The following is a 22,868-nucleotide window of genomic DNA, read 5'->3' on the forward strand; positions in this document are numbered from 1 at the left end:
CTCCCGGTGCATGGAGCCTGCTTCTCCCTCTGCCTATGTCTCTGCCTCTCTCTCTCTCTCTGTATGACTATCATAAATAAATAAATAAATAAATAAATAAATAAATAAATAAATAAATAAATAAATAAATAAATAAATAAATAAATAAAAAATAAATAAAATTCTTTCATAATGCACCAATTAAGGAACATAATAATTTTAAGAAATTTAAGTAGTCCAAAACCAGCAAATTTCTTCCTTCAAACAATTCTACTGACTAAAGCAAATGCATCTAAGATAATAGCATTAGGTGAAATGGTAACTGTGGGATCTACAGATTAAAAAAAAAATCAATTTTATTTCTATATACTAGAAATCAGCAATTGGAAAACAGTACCATTTACAATAATAATAAATACATGAAATAACTAGATATAAATTTAACACAACATGTATAAAATCTCTACACTGAACCACAGAACACTGATGAAAGAAATTAAAAACTCAAATAGAAATATATGCCATGTTTTTAGATCAAGACTTAATACTGTTAAATCAATTCTCTCACAATTTAATACAATCATCAGCAAAATCCCAGCAGACTTCTACACAAATGTTTTTGACATCTTTATTCACAATAGCTTAAAACTGGAAACCCAAAGGTCCACCAACAGGTGAGGAGACAGACAAAAAGTGGTGTATCCAAACAATGGAATACTATTCAGCAAAAATATTATAATAATGAACTACTGATTGATTCTTGAACAATATGGGAGTTATGAATGCTGACCCCATGTGTAGTCAAAAATGCATGTGTAATGTTTGACTCCCCAAAATCTTACCTACTAATAAAAGCTTATTGTGGACTGGAAGCCTTAGTGACTAACACTAACAGGTGATTAACATATAGTCTGTGTTGTATGTATTATATGCTATATTCTTTACAATAAAGCTAGAGACAAAAATATTAAGAAAATCATAAGGAAAATAGATTTTTACAGCACCGTAATGTAAAACATCCATGTAAGCGGGCCTACATAATTCAAGCCATGTTGTTCAGGAGTCAACTGTGTTTGATAACATGAATAAATCTCAAAATCAGGACACTTAAAGAGGCCAGGCAAAAAAAAGTATTATGATTTCATTAATAAAGATTTCTAGAAAATGCAAATTAACATATAGAAAAAGAGATTGGCACTTGTCTGAGCTGGGACTAGAAGAACTGCAGAAGGGCATAAGGAGTCTTCTAGAGGACAATGGAAATAAACCAGTATCTGTATGGCAGTGATGGTGCTTTCACACAACTGACAAAGGTCACCAAGTAAGTTATACACTTTAAATACAGGTGACTATATGTAAATTATACCTCAACAAGGTTTAAAATGTAACTAATTGGGATGCCTGGGTGGCTCAGTGGTTGAGCGTCTGCCTTTGGCTCAGGGCGTGATTGTGGGGTCTTGGGATCAAGTCCCACATCACACTCCCTGGGGGAAGCCTGCTTCTCCTCTGCCTATGTCTCTGCCTTTCTCTCTGTGTCTCTCATGAATAAATAATTTTTAAAAATTAAAAAAATAATTGATTAAAAATAATACGTAAAAGAATAAAAAATAGTAATATATCACTAGAAACCTATTAAAATGGCTAAAATTTAAAAAGTCTGATAATGCCAAGTGTTAGCAACTGGAACTCTCCTATATTGCTAGTGGGAGTGGAAAATAGAACCACCACTTGGGAAAAGTTTGGCAGATTTGTATACTGTTAAACATATACCTACCCAGTGACAGAACAATTCCATTTCTAGGTATTTACTCAAGAGAAATGAGAACACTGTCTACACATGTGTATGGAATGTTCACAGCAGCCTAATTAATAATCTCCAAATATTGGAAACAACCCAAATGGCCATCAATAAAAGAATGGATAAACAAACTGTGGTATATTCATATAAGGAATAGTATTCAGCAATAAAAAAGAATAGGCTACTGATACATTACATTGACTGAAAGAAGCCAGAGACAAAAGTGTACCCTGTATGATTTTATTTCTATGAAATTCTAGAAAAGGCAAACCAATCTATATCAACAGAAAACAGACCAGAAATTGCATGGGATTGGGACCTCGGGGCAGGGATTAACTGCAAAGAGGCACAAAGGAACTTTTTTGAGTGTGAAGAAAATGTTCTCTATTGTTATGATGATTACACAGATGTGTACATTTGTTAAAACTCAAACTATGAACAGCCCGGGTGGCTCAGCTGTTTAACACTGCCTTCAGCCCAGGGTGTGATCTTGGAGACCTTGGATCGAGTCCTACGTCAGGCTACCTACATGGAGCCTGCTTCTCCCTCTGCCTGTGTCTCTGCCCTCCCCCTCTCTCTCTGTGTCTCTCATGAATAAATAAATAAATAAAAATTTCAAAAAAAAAAAAACCCTCAAACTATTTACTTGACATTGTGTACATATGATTGTACATTATACCTGAATAAAGCTGATTTTTAAAAAGCGTGTGTACTGAGCAAAAGCAATTAGATACTGGCAAAACAAATCCATGGTAACAGAAATCAAACTAATCAACTGTGATGAAATCAGAATAGTGGTAACTTTTTGTTGTGGTAGGGACAATAATAGAAAAAGAATAACCTTTCAGGAGTAAAAGAAATATGTTAAATCTTGATTTAATGTACTTATCAAAACTGTTATGTTTAAGGATTATGCATTTAACAAAACAAACAAAACAGAAATGGACTCATGACACAGGAAACAAAGTGTTGGCTACCAGAATAGGGAAGGGGTGGAGGCAGATAAAATAGAGGAAGAGGATTAACAGGTACAAACTTCTAGTCATAAAATAGTTGAGTTGTGGGATGAAATGTACAGCAGAGGGAGCATAATCAATCAACGGTAGTAACTTTCTATACAATGACAAAGGGTTACTAGACTTATGGGGATCTTTTTGTAATGTATAAAAATATTGAATCACTATCATGTACATCTCAAACAGGATATTGTATGTCAATTGTACTTAAATACAAAAAAAGATTTGTGCATTTAATAATATGTAATTATGCCTCAATAAAAGTGAAAGAGGAAAAAATAACCTGAACCATGATGTCCCAAACCTGGTCTTCTTTCATCATGCCATCCGCTTGCATCGGGATACTAGAACTTAAGTATCATCTTTACACCTTCCTTTCTCCTACCCCTAACCCCCAGATATAATTAATCATTATGGATTTTAATCTAGCAAATTGATCCAGTAGTCAGAATAAACTTTCCAAAATTCAAAATGGTTATGTTCATACTTGTGTTTAAGTATGGATGCTTCCTATTACCTAATTCTTATTGCCCTTGGTATAATGACACAATTCTTTCACATGGTCTAAAGGTGCTACATGGACTGGCACCCACCTCTCCAGCTTAATCCCACATTCCTCTCACTTCTGCTCTCTGTGCTCAATCCACACTGGCATTCTTTCAACCTTTACTATTTTCCATGCTCTCTCCAGCTACAGGGACTCTGCAGACTGTTCCCTCTGGCTAAAACACTGTTCCTCCTGATGAACTCCTGCTAATACTTCAGTTCAGGTGACATTTCTTTAGCAAAGCCTTCCTTGCTTGACCAGACCAAATCCACTTAATAGAAACGTAAAAGAACTTGATACCTCTCCTTCTTAGCACAACTGCAATTTTCATTTGTTGGTCTAACTGATGTTTAATCATAGATTATCTTTCTTCCAGAGTATAAACCTCATGAGGACAGAGAATGTGTCTTGTTTTGTTCTCCATAATATTCCTGTACCAAATACAGTGCTTCATACATAGGATGTATTTAAAGATTTTATTTTATTTATTTTTAAATATAATCTCTATCCCTAGTGTGGGGCTCAAACTCATGACCTCGACATCAAGAGTTTCACACTCTTTCCACTGAGCCAGCCAGGCACCCCCGTACCAGGTATTTAAATATTTATTGAATAAGTTCATAATCAGCTCTCTGGTGCTTTTGGTTTATTTTCCCACTGTTTCATCTAGAGATGGCCACAAAATGTCTGATCTTCAAGTTGCAGTTGCAGCACTGTTAATATTGTCACCTTTAAAAATGAACTTGTTAGAGATGCTTGGGTGGCTCAGCGGTTGACTGTGTATACCTTTGGCTCAGGGCCTGATCCCAAGGTCCGGGATCGAGTCCCACATTGGGCTCCCTGTGGTGAACCTGCTTCTCCCTCTGCCAATGTCTCTGCCACTCTCTCTGTGTCTCTCGTGAATAAATAAAAATCTTTTGAAAAAATAAATAAAAATAAAAATGAACTTGTTAAAGCCTCAAATGATAATGAAAACGCTTTCTCATCAAAGTAAAGCAAAAATACAAAAAAACATTCCATAAGATATTTCAGCATTTAAAAATTTGTATTGGACTGACCTGCTTTCATCAAAACCAAGAACAGGATCAGCTGTTTTCTGAGTCTTTCTGGTAAGAAATAATGGAGCAACTTTCATTTTCCCTTAAAAAAATAAATACTTAGGTTAGTGCCAATGTTTATCATCTCTACTTACCTCCAGCTACTTTCAAATTATAGCTCTACTTTCTTAAACTTAAAAAAAAAATAACTCTTTACTTTTTTTAACTTAAAAAAAATACCTTTTTAATTTTAAAAATTTCTATATAATGATCTGGTCTCCCAATATCATTATCAGAATTTCCTGGAAATTTTTTTTTTAACTACAGATTCCCACACCCACCTAAAGAGATTCTCAGTCAATATGCCTAGGGAAGGACCTAAAGATTTAAGGACTTTTTAATTTATTCTGATGATTTTGATGGTCTGTCAGGTATAGGAGCCTCTAACTTAATGAGGCTAAATAGAAATTCAATAACCTAAATGTACAAAATCACCTTTATAAAACTCTACACTACACTATAATTTTACTTATTAAATAAAAATACTTAATATAAAGTTTATACCATATAAGACAAGGAATTAAAATGACAGCATTCAGAGCAATATAATCCCTCTGAAACATTCTAATGTTCATCATAAGCATTATCAAGTTTGATTACCAGGTACATTTTTAGGAATCTTGTTTAGTTTTTTTCCTAGCACATCATTCAGACACTGAAGCTTCTTCTGATTTTTCTCAGGCTGCTTTAAAGAAGTATGATCTGAATCGATTATTATTAAAGAATCCTAGGACAGAATAAGAAAACCATTTTAAAAATACGTCATATAATTGATGTTTTAAAATTTCAAAAGGAGGGGATCCCTGGGTGGCGCAGCGGTTTAGCGCCTGACTTTGGCCCAGTGCGCGATCCTGGGGACCCGGGATCGAATCCCACGTCGGGCTCCCGGTGCATAGAGTCTGCTTCTTTCTCTGCCTATGTCTCTGCCTCTCTCTCTCTCTCTGTGTGACTATCATAAATAAATAAAAAATAAATAAATAAAAAATTTCAAAAGGATTATGGTGCTAGTAGCCATAGGTAAGACAATGACATTAGCAGCTGCAAATACCTCTCCATCAGACATTACCTGACTGATACGGGGAACATCTAAGTGACATCAACCCAAGTAACATCACATAGGTTCACATGCTGAAGAGTAGATTTATTATGATCATGGGTCTTCTTTTTAAAAAAAGCAACCAAAAAATAATAAATAAATAAATAAATGAATAAATAAATAAATAAATAAAAATAAAAAATAAAAAAATAAAAAAAGCAACCAGGGAATCCCTGGGTGGCTCAGCGGTTTAGCGCCTGCCTTTGGCCCAGGGGGCAATCCTGGAGTCCCGGGATTGAGTCCGTCCCACATCAGGCTCCCCGCATGGAGCCTGCTTTTCCCTCCTCCCGTGTCTCTGCCTCTCTCTCTCTATGTCTATCATAAATAAATGAATCTTTGAAAAAAAAAATAAATAATAAAAAAATAAAAATAAAAGAAGCAGCCAAAAGACTTTATTCCAGATAAAAGAATCAAAATGACCAAGCTATAAAAATTCTAGCTATATTCTTTGAGAGCCATACACCCTATAAATGTATTAGGTGAAGTCTGATGTTTTCATGTTGTCAGCCTATATTTACTGAGCATCTACTATATGTCAGGCACTGGGAGTACAAAGATGAAACAAGACTTGGCTTCAAGGTTATACCAGGGCTTATGGGACAAAGGGAGAGCTAATCTGTAAGTAGGTAGTTCCATATAAAACAGTATGGTGAGAGCAATACTAACCAAAATACAAAAAAAACATAGAAGTATATATAGGGGAGGAAACTACCTGTCTTGTCGGCATCAGCAAAGCTTTCAAGAGTCATTATTAATAGCCAAAAAGTGGAAGCAATCCAAATCTCCATGAACTGATGAATCAGTAAATAAAATGTAATATATCCATATAATGGGGTATTATTTGGCAATAAAAATAAATGAAATTAAAAAATAAATAAAAATAAATGAAATATTGATGCTACAACATGGATGAACCTTGAGAACATTATGAGTGAAAGAAACCAAACACAAAGGACCATATATGGTATGTATGTTACCATTTATATGAAATGTTCAGAGTAGGCAAATCTCTAGAGATAGGATTGGCTACAGCCGGGGGAAGAGAGATTGGGAAGTGACAGCTAAGAGGAATGAGGGTTCTTTTTGAGGTAATAAAATGTTCTAAAATTGTGGTAATGGATGTACAACTCTAAATATATTAAAAGCCAATGAATTATACACTTTAATAGTGGATTGTATGGTATGTGATTTATATCTCTATAATAAAGCTAGTTTTTAAAAAAAGAGGAGGTGTTAGCATTTAGTAGGACTTAATGTTTGAGTAGCAATGCTTTATGTAGAAAAGAATATTTGGAATGTGCATTTCAAGCTGAGACTACAAAATGGAAAAAAGTAAAAAATTACACCATTTGGGGAGGAATGAATAATTTAGTGTGACTAGAGCAAATACTGTCTATATGAGGAAGGGGGTTGTTTTGAGGAAAGGGAAGAGATAATTCAGCCTATAAAGGATCTTGAATGACTTGATAAGCATTCAGACTGTATTCTGCAGGCAAAGAGCCAAAAGCTTCTAAAACAGAACTGAAAATGATATTCTTTCTACCACCTCAAGGGTATCTTACAAATCTACCCTATAACTTAATAATGACTTCCTTCTCCCACTCCAAGCAGAATAGAATTCATACCAATTAATATTTTTAATACTTACTTCTGTTTCTGACAATTCTGTCCTTTCAGGAAGTGTCTGATGTCTAGATGAACGTCTCAAGGGTGTCACTATTTCTTCAGTAGCTTTTGACCTACTAATGTGTAAAGCTTTTGCTTTTTCAACCAATTGTTTTGCTTTTGATAGATTTTTTGAAGCACTGCTTGCCTAAACAAAAATTTGAAATATTAGTTTAGGTCAGTGGCAAATATTTTAGATTTAACAATAAAAAATTTTTTTAAAAGGCAAAACTTTGGAGAGTAAAAAAGGTTGGTGGTTGCCAGGAGTAAAGTGAGGAGAAAGGGATGAACAGACAAAGCATACAGGATTTTTAAGGGAGTGATATCATACTATATATATGATACTATAATGGTGGATACACATCATGATACATCTAATCCCAGAGAATATATAACACTAAGAGTGAACCCTAATGTAAACTACAGACTCTGAGTGACAATGATCTGCTAATGCAGGTTTATCAATTGTAACAAATGTATTATTCTGGTATTAATAATGTGGGAGGCTATGCAGTGTGGATACAGGAGATATATGGGAAATCTTGGTATCTTCCATTCAGTTTTGCTGTGAACCTAAAATTGTTCTAAAAAATAAAATCCATTAAAAAAATATATATATATAAAACTACAATCACAAATCATATTAAATAAAAGACAAAGTTACTCAAATCTTAGCAAGGAAGTTAAATTACAATGTGTCCAGTTATACTTGGTTTGACTTTATTTCTAACTAGAAATTTATTCAGATAAATATAATTACATTTGTGGAAAACACCCAGAGAGATGTCTGTTATTAGATGTCTGTATGGATTAGAATTGTTGGTTATTTTCCCATCATCTTCATGGCATCTTTCTTTTAGTCGCCTTTAGGGTGAATCCATTGGAGAAAGGCTGAAAAGCTATTGAGGACGCAAAACAACACTAGACAAGAATAAAGTCTAGCCTTTACGACTGACTTTGTCATTGATGTACTAAGTGACTTTGTGCATTTAAATATTATCTTCCGGACAATGTGCTTTCCATATTCTGAGTTCTACAGGCTTTTTTGTTTAGATTAAAAACATCCAGGGGCACCTGGGTGGCTCAGCAGGTTAAGCGTCTGACTATTGATCTTAGCTCACGTCTTGATCTCTGGGTTTTGAGTTCAAGCCCTGCACTGGGCTCCACACTGGGCCCCCAAAAACCAGCAAGCAAGCTGCAGAACAGTTTACATTATATGATCCCTTTTAAAAGTGACATATATCTGTTTAATCAGAAAAAAGTCTAGAGGCACCCCCGGTGGCGCAGCGGTTTAGTGCCGCCTGCAGCCCGGGGTGTGATCCTGGAGATCCAGGATCGAGTCCCACATCGGGCTTCCTGCATGGAGCCTGCTTCTCCCTCTGCCTGTGTCTCTGCCTCTCTCTTCGCTCTCTCTGAATGAATAAATAAATAAATCTTAAAAAAAAAAAAAAAGTCTAGAAGGATAAACATAAAACTATTAAACTGGGTTACCCCTTGGGGCACCTGGATGGCTCAGCTGATTAAGCGTTGGACTCTTGATTTCAGCTCAGATCATGATCTCAGGGTCCTGAGATCGAGTCCTGAGTCAGGCTCTGCAATCAGCTTGGAGTTTGTGCTTGTCCCTCTCCTCCTCCCCCTGCTCACTCTCTCTCTCTCAAATACATAAATAAAATCTTTAAAAAAAAAAAAAAAAGTGGGTTACTCCCAGAGTAGGAAATGAAACATTTTCACCTTTAATTTTATACAAGTGCTTGCTGTTTTTTAAAACCTTAAGAAGTTTTTAAAAAACCATAGAAAAGCGCAAGGATGCATATTCAAAATACATGTAAGGTTAGGAAAACAAAGATTTACTTCTGTACAGTAGAGCAATAGATTTCTGTTGTTCTGCTACCAAAATTTTTGGCAGCCTGATGAAACCTTATAAATTCATATTCAAAATAATTTTCTTAAATTTAAATTAACAACTCAACTACTGAAACAAACTGTTACACAAAAAGATGTTTTAATGAATGTGTGGAGGGAAAAAAACACACATAAGCATTTTGGCAAGTAATCCTGCTATTGCTTAAAGTCTTTTTTAAGTTATTTTTTTCTTTTTTAAAAAAGGCTTTCTTTCTCTTTCTTTCTTTTCTTTCTTTCTTTCTTTCTTTCTTTCTTTCTTTTCTTTCTTTCTTTCAGGTGGGGGGGAAGGAGAGGGAGAAAGAATTTCCAGCTGACTTCTCACTTAGCACAGAGCCCGACCTGGGGCTTAATCTCTCAACCCTGAGATCATGACCTGAGCAGAAACCAAGAGTTGGATGCTTAACTGACTGAGCCACCCAGGTGTCCCAGTTATTTTTTTTCTGATAAAAGTTTTTTAAAGTTCATGTTTATAAAAAAAAAAAAAAAAAAAAAAAAAAACAGAAAACAGGGGCACCTGGGTGGCTCAGTGGTTGAGTGTCTGCCTTCGGCTCAGGCCGTGATCCCAGGGTCCTGGGATCGAGTCCCACATCAGGCTCCGTGTGGGAAGCCTGCTTCTCCCTTCTGCCTGTATCTCTGCCTCTGTGTCTCTCATGAATAAATAAAAAAAAATCTTAAAAAAAAAATAAACAGAAAACAGAAAAATAAAGAAAATTAAAACCAACCATAATCCTATCACCTCAAAAATAGTCATTTCCAACATCCTAATTTCTGACCTAGCCATTCATTCTCCCAGCCTTACTTGGTTACTCCTGACTACATCAGAAACTTGTCTCTTGATAGCACTTACTATCTTCTCCCTATTTGTCAGTCTCTACTCCATCCACCCAGCTTGGATTGCACTGTATACCACTTCAACTACTCTTAAAAATGTTCTCATTTCTTTTGGCTCCACTGTACTTCAAAAAAGGGTTAAATATTTACTTTATGAGATTAATGATGAATACTAAGCCTAGTACCTGGAATTCGATAAGCAGTCAAAAAACATGATAGCTGTTAAATAACAACAAAAGAGACACCAATCTTCTGTAGCAGTGGTATTCACCTAAGGATTATGTCACAATCACCTTGAGAGCTTTTCAACACATACATACCTGTACCTACTTACCCTAATGAGAATCCAATTCACTCATGGTAGAAATAAGCAGATTAGTCTGTAAAAGCAGCTAAATTATTCTTAAATATCCTACCTTTTCCTTTAGGGAAATGGTTTTCAATGGGGCAGGGGTGGATTTGTTTCCTTCTCGGGGATATTTGTAATGTGTGGTGACATTGTGTGGTTGTCATAACCAGGGTAGCAGGAGAACTACTGGCATCTCATGGGTAGAGGCCTGGATTATTGCTAAACATCCTACAATACACAAGCAGTCCCCTGTAACAAAGAATTATCCAGCCAAAATGTCAACAGTACCAGGGTTTTTAGACCTGTACCAGAGTTACAGACTCTACTTTTTGGCCTTTTATCTATAGAAATAAACAAAAACTCAATCACAACCTATAAGCAGTCTTAAGGAAAATTATTAGATGTAATTTCTACCAAGAAAACTTTTTAAAGATTTTATTTATTTATTTTAGAGAAACAGATTGAGAGAGGGGGTGAAAGAGTGCACAAGTGCAGGGACGGGCAGGAAGAGAGAGACAAGCAGGCTCAGGACTCAGAGCCTGACTCAAGGCTCAATATCATAATACTGAGATCATGACCTGAGCTAAGCTAAGGATTAGACATTTGGCACTCCAAGAAAACTTTTTCTAATTATACTGTCCTTATCAACCGTTTTCATCTCACAATAAGATATGCTGACTGCTTAATAAACTAGCCAAAGGAATAGAAAAATAGTGAATAATAATATGCAGCTGTAGTCAACATAACCAATCTATAAAATATGTGACTCTTCTTTGAGCATATTACTTCTACTAGTAGTCGTTTTAGGAAACAGAATACCACTTACAGGACCCTCTAATATTTCAATTACCTTTCTAGTCTGAGAAGTAAAATCTCCATCAGTTGCTTCAGATTTCTCGCATCTTTTCTTATATTTTCTCTTAGGTTTTTTGGGAATACTAATTCTGGTGAATTTCATTCTGGGGGAAAAAAAGATTTTCGGAAACATTCTCATGATTATGTGTCAGATTTTCAATTAAATACAGAAAAGAACCAACTAGGGCTCAAATTTCTGGACATTTCTTAAAAACAAAAAGACTCCTTATTAGTTTCAAACTACTAATGAAAAGTAAGCCAAACTCAAAGCTAAACTCTTAGAAAATATAAAATGTTTCCTTTTAGAAATCATAAACTTTACAGAAAATTACCTCCTAAGATCATTCTTCCACTGGCCAAAACCAGCATGAAAGTATATACCTCATAGTACACGACTCAGTTTACCCAAGAAATAAAACTCTGACTTATTTTTAATCTTAAGTTTGTTAGATGCACAAAATTCCTATTTGAAAAATATTTCCCTAGGGAATTAGTAACTGTTGTAATGGTTTGAAATCATGTAAAATACATCTAGATTTCTTCTGAAATCATGCTTGACTTTAAATTAAATGTGGAAAATAAACAGCATTTTTAAACTGTTTTGTTTCTTATAAATCTGCTGTGTTCTAGAAAAAATAATACTCCAATGCTTTACATATTTTCCTTCCCAGCTAATAATGTATGCAGATACTGAGAACTTCAGAACAAAAACAAAACTTTACCTAATAGGGCTCTCTGAGTCAGATGGTACTGTTATTAATTCTGCTGTATATAAGCTATGCTTTTCTGGTAAGTTGGCTGCTTTTGGAGTGGAGGTCTTTGCTGGACTACCATCTTCAGAATCAGTACCACTAATGACTATTGCTGTAGGTGTACTGCTGGTTCTTACAGATCTTCTGGTTGACTTGGGTGTGGAAACATTTACCAAACTGTCTTCAGCTTCAACTTTAGAATGTATAACCATATCCTTAACTGGTATGCTGATTTTTCTTGAAGACTTCTTGTTACACAGAGAGGAAATCTTTAGATGGTCATCATTTGCTAAATCTTTGTAAGTAAGACTTTCACAGTTCAATAATGTACTGTTTTTGAAAATCTCTGTTTTCTTTGGTCTTAAACTCATTCTAAGCCTATTTTGATTCCGTTTATCTTTTAAGGAAAAAGTTGTTGCTTTCTTTTGAGTATTTCCCTGTCTATTTTCACCTGGAATAGTACCAGTATCCAACATTTTCTTACCCCTTTTCTTCAGCTTTTTACTTTTCTCCTTAGGAAAACTTCCTTTATCAGTGTGTGACTGTGAATTTGAAACCACTTGACTATTAGGATTTTCCATGGTTTTTTTAGAATTATTGTCTCTTCCTTCCTCATTTATAGATTTTTCATTGAGCTCTTTCTGCTTATCAGAAGACTTTCTGACTCCATTTTTAAGCACATCTGATGCTGGCTGTCTAAATGCTTTCATAAACTGCTGTCTTTCCTCTAGAGTGCATTTTGGTTTCACAGCTTCAGAATTTCCAGTTTCCAACACCGCCAATTCTAATTCTTCTTCCTGTATAACAACATTAGATTTTCTTTTCTGAACAGTCTGTTCACTCTCAGGATCAGACAGACTATTTTCCATTTCCAACTGCTTTTGTTTCAAGAAAATTGAGGGTATTTTCCTTGTCTTTCTGGGGGGAACAGGATGAACCTGTGCAAGAACAGTAACTGTCTTATAGCGTACATGTTGGGAAATTTCACAGGTTTCTGGGTCACTTATACAACCACTTTTGACCATCTCTTCAACAGTTTCAGAAGGAATACAAATTGACACTGCAGAGTCTGGTATGTGTTCTACTGTATTTTCCTTGTGACTTTTTAGAAATTCCTCATATGAGACAGTAATTGTATTATCATTTAAGTGGGCTGTTTTAGTTATATCACCTCTAGAGTCTGCATCATTTGCAGTACTCTTGATCTCATTAGTTAGGGAAGGCATGATCTGTTTCCCATATTTACCATCTTTTTGAAGATTTAGTTCCTCTGCCAATGGTAAGCTTTCAGATAGATCTATTATATCTCTGTGCTTCCTTTTTCTCATTTTTTTGCAATCATTTTTTGTGATCCCTTGTTTAGGATTCACTTTCTTAGAGCTTTTTATGGAGGTCATAGTACTTGACTGCTTTTTGATATCTTGAATACTTTGTGCAAGTTTCTTGTAGAGTAAAGCAGAAGTTCTACTTTCTACAAAATCATTATTTAGACTAGAGTCTTCTTTGCTATCATCACTACTAATTTTAACCGAAGATTCATTTTCAGTTTTAACATTATTTAGTTGATGAGATAAATTAACTCTCTTTCCTCTCTTCTTAAATTCTATGTTTGAGAACATTTCCAAAGGTGTTTTACAGTCTTTGCCACTGTCAGCAGACAATGGTGCCGAGGACTTTTTCTTGCACTCTTTTGCTGATTGTGTCTTTTCATTTGTGGGAGAAGTCTTTCTAAAATAATCCAGAATATTGCTGGATTTTGGTGGAGAGAAAACACTCTCTCCAGTCTTCCCAACTGGTGATAAATATTTTGTAATTGTTTTGCAGGAAGATTTCTCATCATCTTTCCTTCGCTTTTTGCATGCCTATCAGTTTAAGAAGAAAAAAAAAAAAACGCTTATTTCAAGCAAAGTAACACAAAACATAAATTGTAAACATGGATTTAATATTTTACCCAAATTGATTTAAAAAAGGAAGGCTCCCTTAGGTAATGAACCTGATATATTAGGAAAACAGAGCTTTAAAATTAAACCTACATTCAAATCGCAATATCACATCAAGTAATACACTTATAATTCGTGTATTTTACTTTATATATGCTTCAATAAAAAGTTTCAAGGCTACTACACATACGCACAAAGGTGTTCATTTCTATTGGTCGCTGTTTACAACCTTTGAGTAGTAATACCCACGTAACACCCACCCCACAACATTTGTAACAAATACACTGCATAAAAATAATGTGAAATCGGGCAGCTCAGGTGGCTCAGCGGTGGCTCAGCGGTTTAGCGCCACCTTCGGCCCAGGGTGTGATCCTGGAGTCCCGGGATCGAGTCCCACATTGGGCTGCCTCCATGGAGCCTGCTTCTCCCTCTGCCTGTGTCTCTGACTCTCTCTCTCTCTCTCTCTCTCATAAATAAATAAATAAATAAACAAACAAACAAATAAATAAATAAAATCTTTAAAAAATTAAAAAAAAAACCTACCATCATTTAAAACAAAGTACTGGAGCCACCTGGCCAGCTCAGTCAGGAGAGCGTGCGACTCTTGATCTTAGGGTTATGAATTTGAGGCCCACACTGAGTGTAGAAATTACTTTAAAAAAAAGAAAAAGCATAAGGTAGCCAACATAATGGAATGGGTTAGAAAACCAGAAAAAGAAATAAGTATGTATTTAAGAACTTGGTATATGAGACCAGTAGCAAATAAGTTAGTGAGCAAGTAAGTAGTTAATAAATGGTATTGGGACAAATTTCTTTTTTTCTGTGGTGGGGGGGGACGACAAATTTCTAACCAGCTGGATAATAGGAGGCAAAATAAATTAGAGATTAAAATGTTATATGTTGAAATGAAATAGTAAATGCATTAGAATAAAATGCTAATGAGCTATTAGTATTATTATTATTACCCTGAGATGGTATCAAAGGCATGATACCATAGGCTCTGGAGTCAGGCAGATATAATTTAAGTGCTGGCTCTGACGTCTACTAGCATGGTACCTTAAGCATTTACTTTTGACTTTTTTAAGTTTTTTTGTTTTGTTTTGTTTTTTAAGATTTTTTAAAATTTGAGATCCCTGGGTGGCGTAGCAGTTTGGTGCCTGCCTTTGGCCCAGGGCGCGATCCTGGAGACCCGGGATCGAATCCCACGTCGGGCTCCCGGGGCATGGAACCTCCTTCTCCCTCTGCCTATGTCTCTGCCTCTCTCTCTCTCTCTCTCTCTGTGACTATCATAAATAAATACAAACTTCTTTAAAAAAGATTTTTTAAAATTTATTCACGAGAGACACGCAGAGAGAGAGAGAGAGAGAGGCAGAAACATAGGCAGAGAGAGAAGCAGGCTCCATGCAGGGAGCCCAATGTGGGACTCGATCCCGGGACTCCAGGATCACGCCCTGGGCTGAAGGCAGACACTCAATCGCTGAGCCACCCAGGCGTCTCAACTTTAAGTTTTTAAAGTAGACTCCATAGTGTGGAGCCCAACACAGGGCTTATACTTACAACCCTGAGATCAAGACCTCAGCTGAGTTCAAGAATCAGACACTTAAGGGATCCCTGGGTGACTCAGTGGCTTAGCGCCTGCCTTTAGCTTAAGGCTTGATCCTGGAGTCCCGGGATCGAGTCCCACATCAGAATCCCTGCATGGAACCTGCTTCTCCCTCTGCCTGTCTCTCTCTCTCTCTCTCTCTCTCTCTCTCTCTCTGTGTGTGTGTGTGTGTGTGTGTGTGTGTGGTGTGTGTTCCTGATGAATAAATAAAATCTTTAAAATAAAGAGTCAGACACTTGGACAACTGAGCCACCCAGGCACCCTCTTTAACTTTCTAATTTTTCTAACTTAACTTACTTTTAATTACTTTAAAAAAAAAATTTTTATGTGAGAGAGAGAGAGAGCATGGGGGTGCAGAGGGAGAAGAAGCAGACTCTCCACTGAGCAGAGAGCCCAACTTGGGGCTCAATCCCAGGGCCCTGGGATCATGACCTGGGCCAAAGGCAGATGCTTCACTGACTGAGCCACCCAGGTGCCCCACTTTTATTATTTTTTAACCTTCTTCCCTCATCCATTCATATGGATCATACAGATAATGAGAACTCATGACAGGGTTGATATTAAGCAAAATAATGTGTACAAGACTCCTACCCTTGCAATACTAAAAGGTAAGCATCATTATTATGAAATAAGATAGGCAGGGCACCAAAAGGAGAAACTGTAAGGAAAGCTTGATAAAAACTGACCATACAAGAATCAAGAACTGTCTAATTCAAGTACCATCAAGTCCTTCTTCACACCCAGGAAAGCTGAGCAACTGCCTTGATTTAGCAAACAAGTATCAGCATAACAATTGGCAAGTTGACAAAAGTTATCCACTGATAAAAAAAAAGAGAGAGAGAGAGAGTCAGTCCCAGTTAAATAAATGAACGTACATCTTGGCTCCTTCCAAGGGCACCTGTATGCGTCTTTCAGTTAGAATGCTAGCTTGAGACGAAAAGGTGTAAAAATATAGCAACCATCACCTTGAGATGCTACTCCAGCACTTCACGGCATTGGAGTATCCTCACACCGACTGCTCAGTGCATTTCACTGAAACTCGGTGAATACGTTAAGAATAGCAGCGTTCCCCGCTGGGACTCCTAACCGCAGTAGCTTAGGCTCTAGGGCCATGAGAACAGACAGACGAGTTGAACTTCAAGATTCTTTTCAAGCTAAAGTTCTGATTCCTTACGATGAGCCCAGACCTGATCCTGGGGGCCTCTGAGACATCTCACAAGTCCAAAACGCCAGGTTCCGCCAACTCTTTTCAGGATCTGGGACCGGGGTCGCGCGGTGTCTCCCGAAGCCCTGCCTTCGCGGGCCCGCACACGTCTCACGGTCTCCACGGCCGTCGGTCCCTTCGCGACTCGGGAAGCGACGGGCTCGAGCAGTCGTGGCACGCAAGGTCACAGCCAGGTCCCTCCTCTCCCCTCCCAGGGCCGGGGTCGGGGTCACCCTCCACCCACCTCCTCCGGCCAGAGACGCGCTAGCTCACCTCAATCTCGTAGTCCTTCACCGGAGGGGGAGCAGCTGCCGCCGCCATGGCCAGGACCCCCACCATGCTCCCAGCTTCCCCGAACGCCGGCTCCTAGGGCGCTGCGCGGCCGGGCCCCCTCAGCCCGGGGGCCATGGAGGCGGCCGGCTCCCGCACAGGGAGCAGCCGGGCCGCGGGGGCCGTCTCCCTCTGCCCCGCGCCCACCCGGCCGGAGCGGTCGCGGAGGCCGGGCCCAGCTCACCAGCTCCGCCGAGTCGGACGCGGGAAACGGCGGCAAGAAAGCGCGGGCTGCGAGGAGCCCGGGGCGCGGCCGGCCGGCGCGGGGGCGCCTGGACGCGGGCGGGCCCCAGGCTGAGCGCCCGGGACTTCGACCCCGGCCGGCAGAGCAGGCCGAACGCGGAGCGGACCCGCGGGCTTCGGACGGAGTTCTTGTCAATTGGGTTTTCGCGCCGTCCGGAGCGCAGGGGGCGGAGCTTAGGCTTGCTTCTGGAGGCTGCGCGGACGGCGCCCGGAGAGGGCCAAAACACTTCTGGGGCGAAGCTGCGGCGGGCGCGGTCCGTCTCCCAGCGGGACTTGGAGCTCTAGCCGGTCCGTCGGAGCTTCGAACTGCTCGCGCCCAGCGTCAGCGGTGAAGACGTGATTGCACTCAAGTCCGTTGGTGGCAGAGTTAAAACGCTAGGCTTTTGACGCCCCGGGCTAGCCTCTTTTTAAAAGCGGAAATTCGAAAAATACAGAAAAAGGAAATAATGCATTACATTCCTCCCAGACGGGATGTTATTTAGGCAAGCGTCCCACCTCGAGATGCTCCCATTTGGGATCCGAGATTGTGACTTTGAACCCTTAGTTGAGCTAAAGAGGCATTTCTTCTCTTGGACTTCGTCCCCCGCAGGCAGTTAGGAGCCCAACAGGGGCCTCAGCTAGTTGGGAGTGTTTTCCATCTGTCGCAGTTACCAGTGCTTTGCTGGTTTGAAGTGATGCTAATCTTGTACGTTATTTGCATTGTTTGCATTGTTTTCGTGGATTGGTTTAGCTATGACCTTTTTTTTTTTTTTTAACATTCGTTGCAGTGACATATAGAGTCTGTTTATTTTGAGTGCCTAGTTTTGTCTATGTGGTATTAACCGCAAAGTAAGGCAGGTAAAAGGATGTATCAAACAGTAAGGGGAAGCCACCCTGTTAGGGCAGGTTATGCATACTGCTTGTAACTACTGAGGCAATTGTGTTGCTGTTGTTTTGACGACATAAAGGATACAAATTTCTCCAATGAAACTGAAGATAATCATTGTTTTCTTTAAAATTATCAGCCCAGGGGGTGCCTGGGTGGCTCAGTCGGTTAAGCATCTGTCTTCCACTGAGGTCATGATCTTGGGGCCCTCAGATCCAGCTCCCTGCTCAGCAGAGCCTGCTTCTCTTTCTGTCTGCCACTCCCCCTGCTTGTGCTCTCTAAAAAATAAATAAAATATTTTTTAAAATAAAATTATTAGCCCAGGATAAGGTTTTTCAGGGCTACCTTCAGTCTTCTAAAATATATATTGTTTTGTTGTTCTGTTTTTTTTTTTAAGATTTTATTTATTTATTCATGAGAGACAGAGAGAAAGAGACAGAGACACAGGCAGAGGGACAAGCAGGCTCCCTGCAGGGAACCTGATTCGGGGCTTGATCCCAGGACCCCAGGATCACACCCTGAGCCAAAGGCAGAGATGCTCAATCACTAAGCCACCCAGGTGTCCCCTGGTTTGTTTTTTTTTAATTACTAACCATAGAGTAAGAACATTGCCCAAGGAGATGGATGAGGAAGAGGACAAGGAGGAGAAATAAATGAGAAGATTACAGAGAAAATAGAAAGTCCCCTTGACTTCCACCCCCAAACTCACTGTCTTCTTGGCCCCGGTGCTGGCCATTACTATCTATTTTGTGGGTAGCACTGCAAACATTTATACTTTTACCTACATATATGTATCCATAGAAATATCTTTATGTTGTCTTTATTTACAGAAAAGGTAACACTGTAAATATCACTCAGCAATCTGCTTTTTTCATTCATCATTGTTTTCAAATTTTTTTTTTTTTTATAGGCACACAGTGAGAGAGAGAGGCAGAGACACAGGCAGAGGGAGAAGCAGGCTCCATGCACCGGGAGCCCGATATGGGATTCGATCCCGGGTCTCCAGGATCGCGCCCTGAGCCAAAGGCAGGCGCCAAACCGCTGCGCCACCCAGGGATCCCTCATCATTGTTTTCAAAAGCTATCCATGATACATGTAGATCCGATTCACTCTTTCATTCCTGAGCATTCCATCCAATTAGCCACATTTTATTTATCCATTTCCTTAGTGATGAACATTTAAGCTGTCTCCAATTTTCCGTTTCTGCAAGTCAGTGAAAACTCTTGTCTATGTCTCCTTAAACCTATGTAATGTTTCACCAGAAGACACACCTAGAAGTAGAATTGCTGGATGATCAGGGTATATTTCTAGTGCTTTTTATTCTTCTCAGTTACTAAGCATTTAAACTGTACTGGGTTTGTTTTTGTTTGTTTTGTTTTGTTTTTGTACTGGTTTGTTAAGCATTTGCATTGAGTTAGTATTTTACACAACTCTTCTGTAGGAGCTCATGGCACTTAGAAGTTTTAAATTAAATAAATATTCACATTTGTATAGCAATTTAGCATTTACAATATGTCCGTGGGGTTTTTTTATTATCTTCCCCTACTTTTTTTTTAATTTTTTTTTTAAATTTTTATTTATTTATGATAGGCACACAGTGAGAGAGAGAGAGAGAGGCAGAGACATAGGCAGAGGGTGAAGCAGGCTCCATGCACCGGGAGCCCGACGTGGGATTTGATCCTGGGTCTCCAGGATCGCGCCCTGGGCCAAAGGCAGGCGCTAAACCGCTGCGCCACCCAGGGATCCCTTAATTTTTTTTTTTTATTCATTTATGATAGGCACACAGTGAGAGAGAGAGAGGCAGAGACACAGGCAGAGGGAGAAGCAGGCTCCATGCACCGGGAGCCCGACGTGGGATTAGATCCCGGGTCTCCAGGATCGCGCCCTGGGCCAAAGGCAGGCGCTAAACCGCTGCGCCACCCAGGGATCCCTCTTCCCCTACTTTTAAAGATTTATTTATTTATTTAAGAGAGAGAAGGTAGGGGGAGCAGAGGCAGAAAGACAAGCAAACTCCTCGCTGAGGGCAGAGCCCATCACAAGGCATATCATGACCTGAGCTGAAATCAAGAGTCCCAGGCTTATCCAACTGAGCACCCAAGCACCCCACCCCTACTTTTAAAAACTATTAACTTTTATATTTATCGGGGCACCTGGATGGCTCAGTCTGTTGAATATCTGCCTTCCGCTTGGGTCATGGACCTTCCCATGGTCCTGGGATCGAGCCCCATGTTGGGCTCCCTGAACAGTGGGGAGTCTGCTTCTCCCTCTCCCTCTGCCCCCGTTTGTGCTCGCTCTCTCTCTCTCTCTCTCTCTCTCAAATAAATAAATAAAATCTTAAAAAAAAACCTTTTATATTTATCAAAGTCATGCCTGCATTTAGTTAACAAATGTCAAAGAGCATTACAAAACTTACTATCAAAAAAGAGCTGGGGCACCTAGGTGGCTCAGTCAGTGAAGTGTCCAACGTGATCTCAGCTCAGGTCATGATCTCAGGGTCAAGCTCCATGATCAGTGGGGAGTCTGCCTGAGATTCTTGCCCTCTCCTTCTCCGCCTGTCCTTCTCCTGCTCATACTCGATCTCTCTCTAAAATAAATCAATAGGGCAGCCCCAGTAGCTCAGCAGTTTAACGCCGCCTTCAGCCCAGGGCGGGATCCGAGACGCGGGATCCTGGAGACCCGGGATCAAGTCCTGCATGAGGCTCCTGCATGGAGCCTGCTTCTCCCTCTGCCTGTGTCTCTGCCTCTCTCTCTCTCTATGTCTCTCATAAATAAATAAATAAAATATTTTAAAATAAATCAATAAATCTTAAAAATAAAAAGAGTTCATTTCTTTCTCTCTTTTTTTTTCTTTTTTAAAGATTTTATTTATTCATGAGAGACACACACAGAGAGAGAGAGGCAGAGCAAGAAGCAGGCTCCATGCAGGGAACCTGATGTGGGACTCGATCTGGGATTACACCCTTGCCCAAAGGCAGGTGCTAAACTGCTGAGCCACCCAGGATCCCTGCTTTTTTCTTTCTAAAGTATGGTCTATGGGATCCCTGGGTGGCTCAGCGGTTTAGCGCCTGCCTTTGGCCCGGGGCACGATCCTGGAGTCCCGGTATTGAGTCCCACGTCGGGCTCCCAGCATGGAGCCTGCTTCTCCCTCCTCCTGTGTCTCTGCCTCTCTCTCTCTCTATGTCTATCATAAAAAAACAAATAAATAATTTTTTAAAAAAATAAAGTAGGCTCTATGCTCAGTGTAGGGCTTGAACTTGCCACCCTGAGATCAAGAGTCACGTGATCTACTGACTGAGCCAATCCCATGCCTCAAAAAGAGCTGATTTCTATCTCATATAGTATAATTTTCCAGAGGCAGTCACTTTCAAAACTCTTCTATCACTATAAATATCTTCTTGTGTGTGTGTGTTTTTTTTTAATTTTATTTTATTTTATTCATGAGAGACACAGAGAGAGAGGCAGAAACACAGGCAGAGGGAGAAACAGGCTCCCTGGGGGGAGCTGGATGCGGTACTCAATCCCAGGACCTCAGGATCATGCCCTGGGCCAAAGGCAGACACTCAACCACTGAGCCATCCCTATCTCCTTGTTTTTTTTTAAATATTTTTATTTATTTTAGAGAGAAAGTGTGTGAGCACAAGCGGGGAGAGGGGCAAAGGGAGAGAGTGAGAAAAACCCAAGCCGACTCCACACTGAGAGTGGAACCTGACTCAGGGCTGGATCCTAGGACCCTGAGATTATGACCGGAGCTGAAACCAAGAGCTGGCTGCTTAACCAACTGAGCCACCCAGGTGCCCATCTCCTTATGTTTATTTTATTTTTAATCTTTTTAAGATTTTATTTATTTATTCATGAGAGACATGCAGAGAGAGAGAGGCAGAGACATAGGGAGAGGGAGAAGCAGGCTCCATGCAGGGAGCCCAATGTGGGACTCGATCCCAGAATTCCAGGATCACACCCTGAGCCAAAGGCAGACGCTCAACCACTGAGCCAACCAGGAGTCCCTCCTTATGTTTAAATAGAGCAATATGCTTATACAGCTATTTCTTGATTTAACAATTTTAAAAAGTACTCGTTAATGTCCTTTTATGTTGGTTAAGGATTTAATTCTCTTATAACACCACCCTCCACTCTTTCTCTCCTCCCACCTTCCCAATATAATTATAAAGAATTGTATACCTGTAAACAAATGTTCATAGCAGCTTTATTTGTAATAGTAAAATACTGCATCAAAAGACATAGTGTGATACCTCCATATCATGGAATACTATCAGTAATAAAAAAGAAATGAACTATTAATACATGAAACCCAGATGAATCTCAAAATCCTTATACTGAGTAAAAGAAGCCAGATGAAAAAAGAATACGTACTGTATGACTCCATTTATTTAAAATTTGAGAAAATGCAAATTGACCCCTAATGACAGAAAGCAGATCTGTCCTTACCTGAGTTTAGAAGTTGAAGGAGGGGGGATCCCTGGATGGCTCAGGGGTTTGGCGGCTGCCTCCGGCCCGGGGCATGGTCCTGGAGTCCTGGGATCGAGTCCTGGGATCGAGTCCTGGGATCGAGTCCCACGTTGGCTCCCGGCATGGAGCCTGCTTCTCCCTCTGCCCCCTCTCTCTCTCTCTCTCTCTCTCTCTCTCTCTCTCTGTGTGTGTGTGTGTGTGTTTGTCATAAATAAATAAAATCTCATAAAATCTTTTTTTAAAAAAAAAGAAGTTGAAGGGGGAATGGATTAAATGGAAACTCTGGGGAGTGGCGAAAATGTTTATCTTGGTGATGGTTTAACAGGTAT

General features: G+C 39.4%; 1 protein-coding gene across 6 annotated transcripts in view; it reads right to left on the reverse strand.

Moving 5' to 3' along the window:
• The window catches only part of ATAD5 (ATPase family AAA domain containing 5), a 49,663-nt gene extending 32,315 nt beyond the window's left edge, over positions 1–17,348 (reverse strand). For 4 of the 6 annotated variants that reach the window (XM_055327987.1, XM_055328010.1, XM_055327978.1 and 1 more), the window contains exons 1-6: positions 16,908–17,348; positions 11,858–13,749; positions 11,131–11,239; positions 7,182–7,346; positions 5,038–5,164; positions 4,399–4,480 (exon numbers count right to left, since the gene is read on the reverse strand). In XM_055327987.1, coding sequence (XP_055183962.1) covers positions 4,399–4,480; positions 5,038–5,164; positions 7,182–7,346; positions 11,131–11,239; positions 11,858–13,749; positions 16,908–16,973 — 2,441 coding nt within the window. In that variant the 5' untranslated portion in view covers positions 16,974–17,348. Of the gene's footprint in view, positions 1–4,398; positions 4,481–5,037; positions 5,165–7,181; positions 7,347–11,130; positions 11,240–11,857; positions 13,750–14,370; positions 14,480–16,116; positions 16,241–16,907 lie in introns of those variants that run through there. The other 2 variants (XM_055327994.1, XM_055328003.1) reach the window with 2 other exon arrangements.
• Between the last annotated feature and the right edge of the window lie 5,520 nt (positions 17,349–22,868).

Source organism: Nyctereutes procyonoides, unplaced genomic scaffold (assembly GCF_905146905.1).
Source record: "Nyctereutes procyonoides isolate TBG_1078 unplaced genomic scaffold, NYPRO_anot_genome, whole genome shotgun sequence".
In the NCBI taxonomy this organism is placed as follows: domain Eukaryota; kingdom Metazoa; phylum Chordata; class Mammalia; order Carnivora; family Canidae; genus Nyctereutes; species Nyctereutes procyonoides.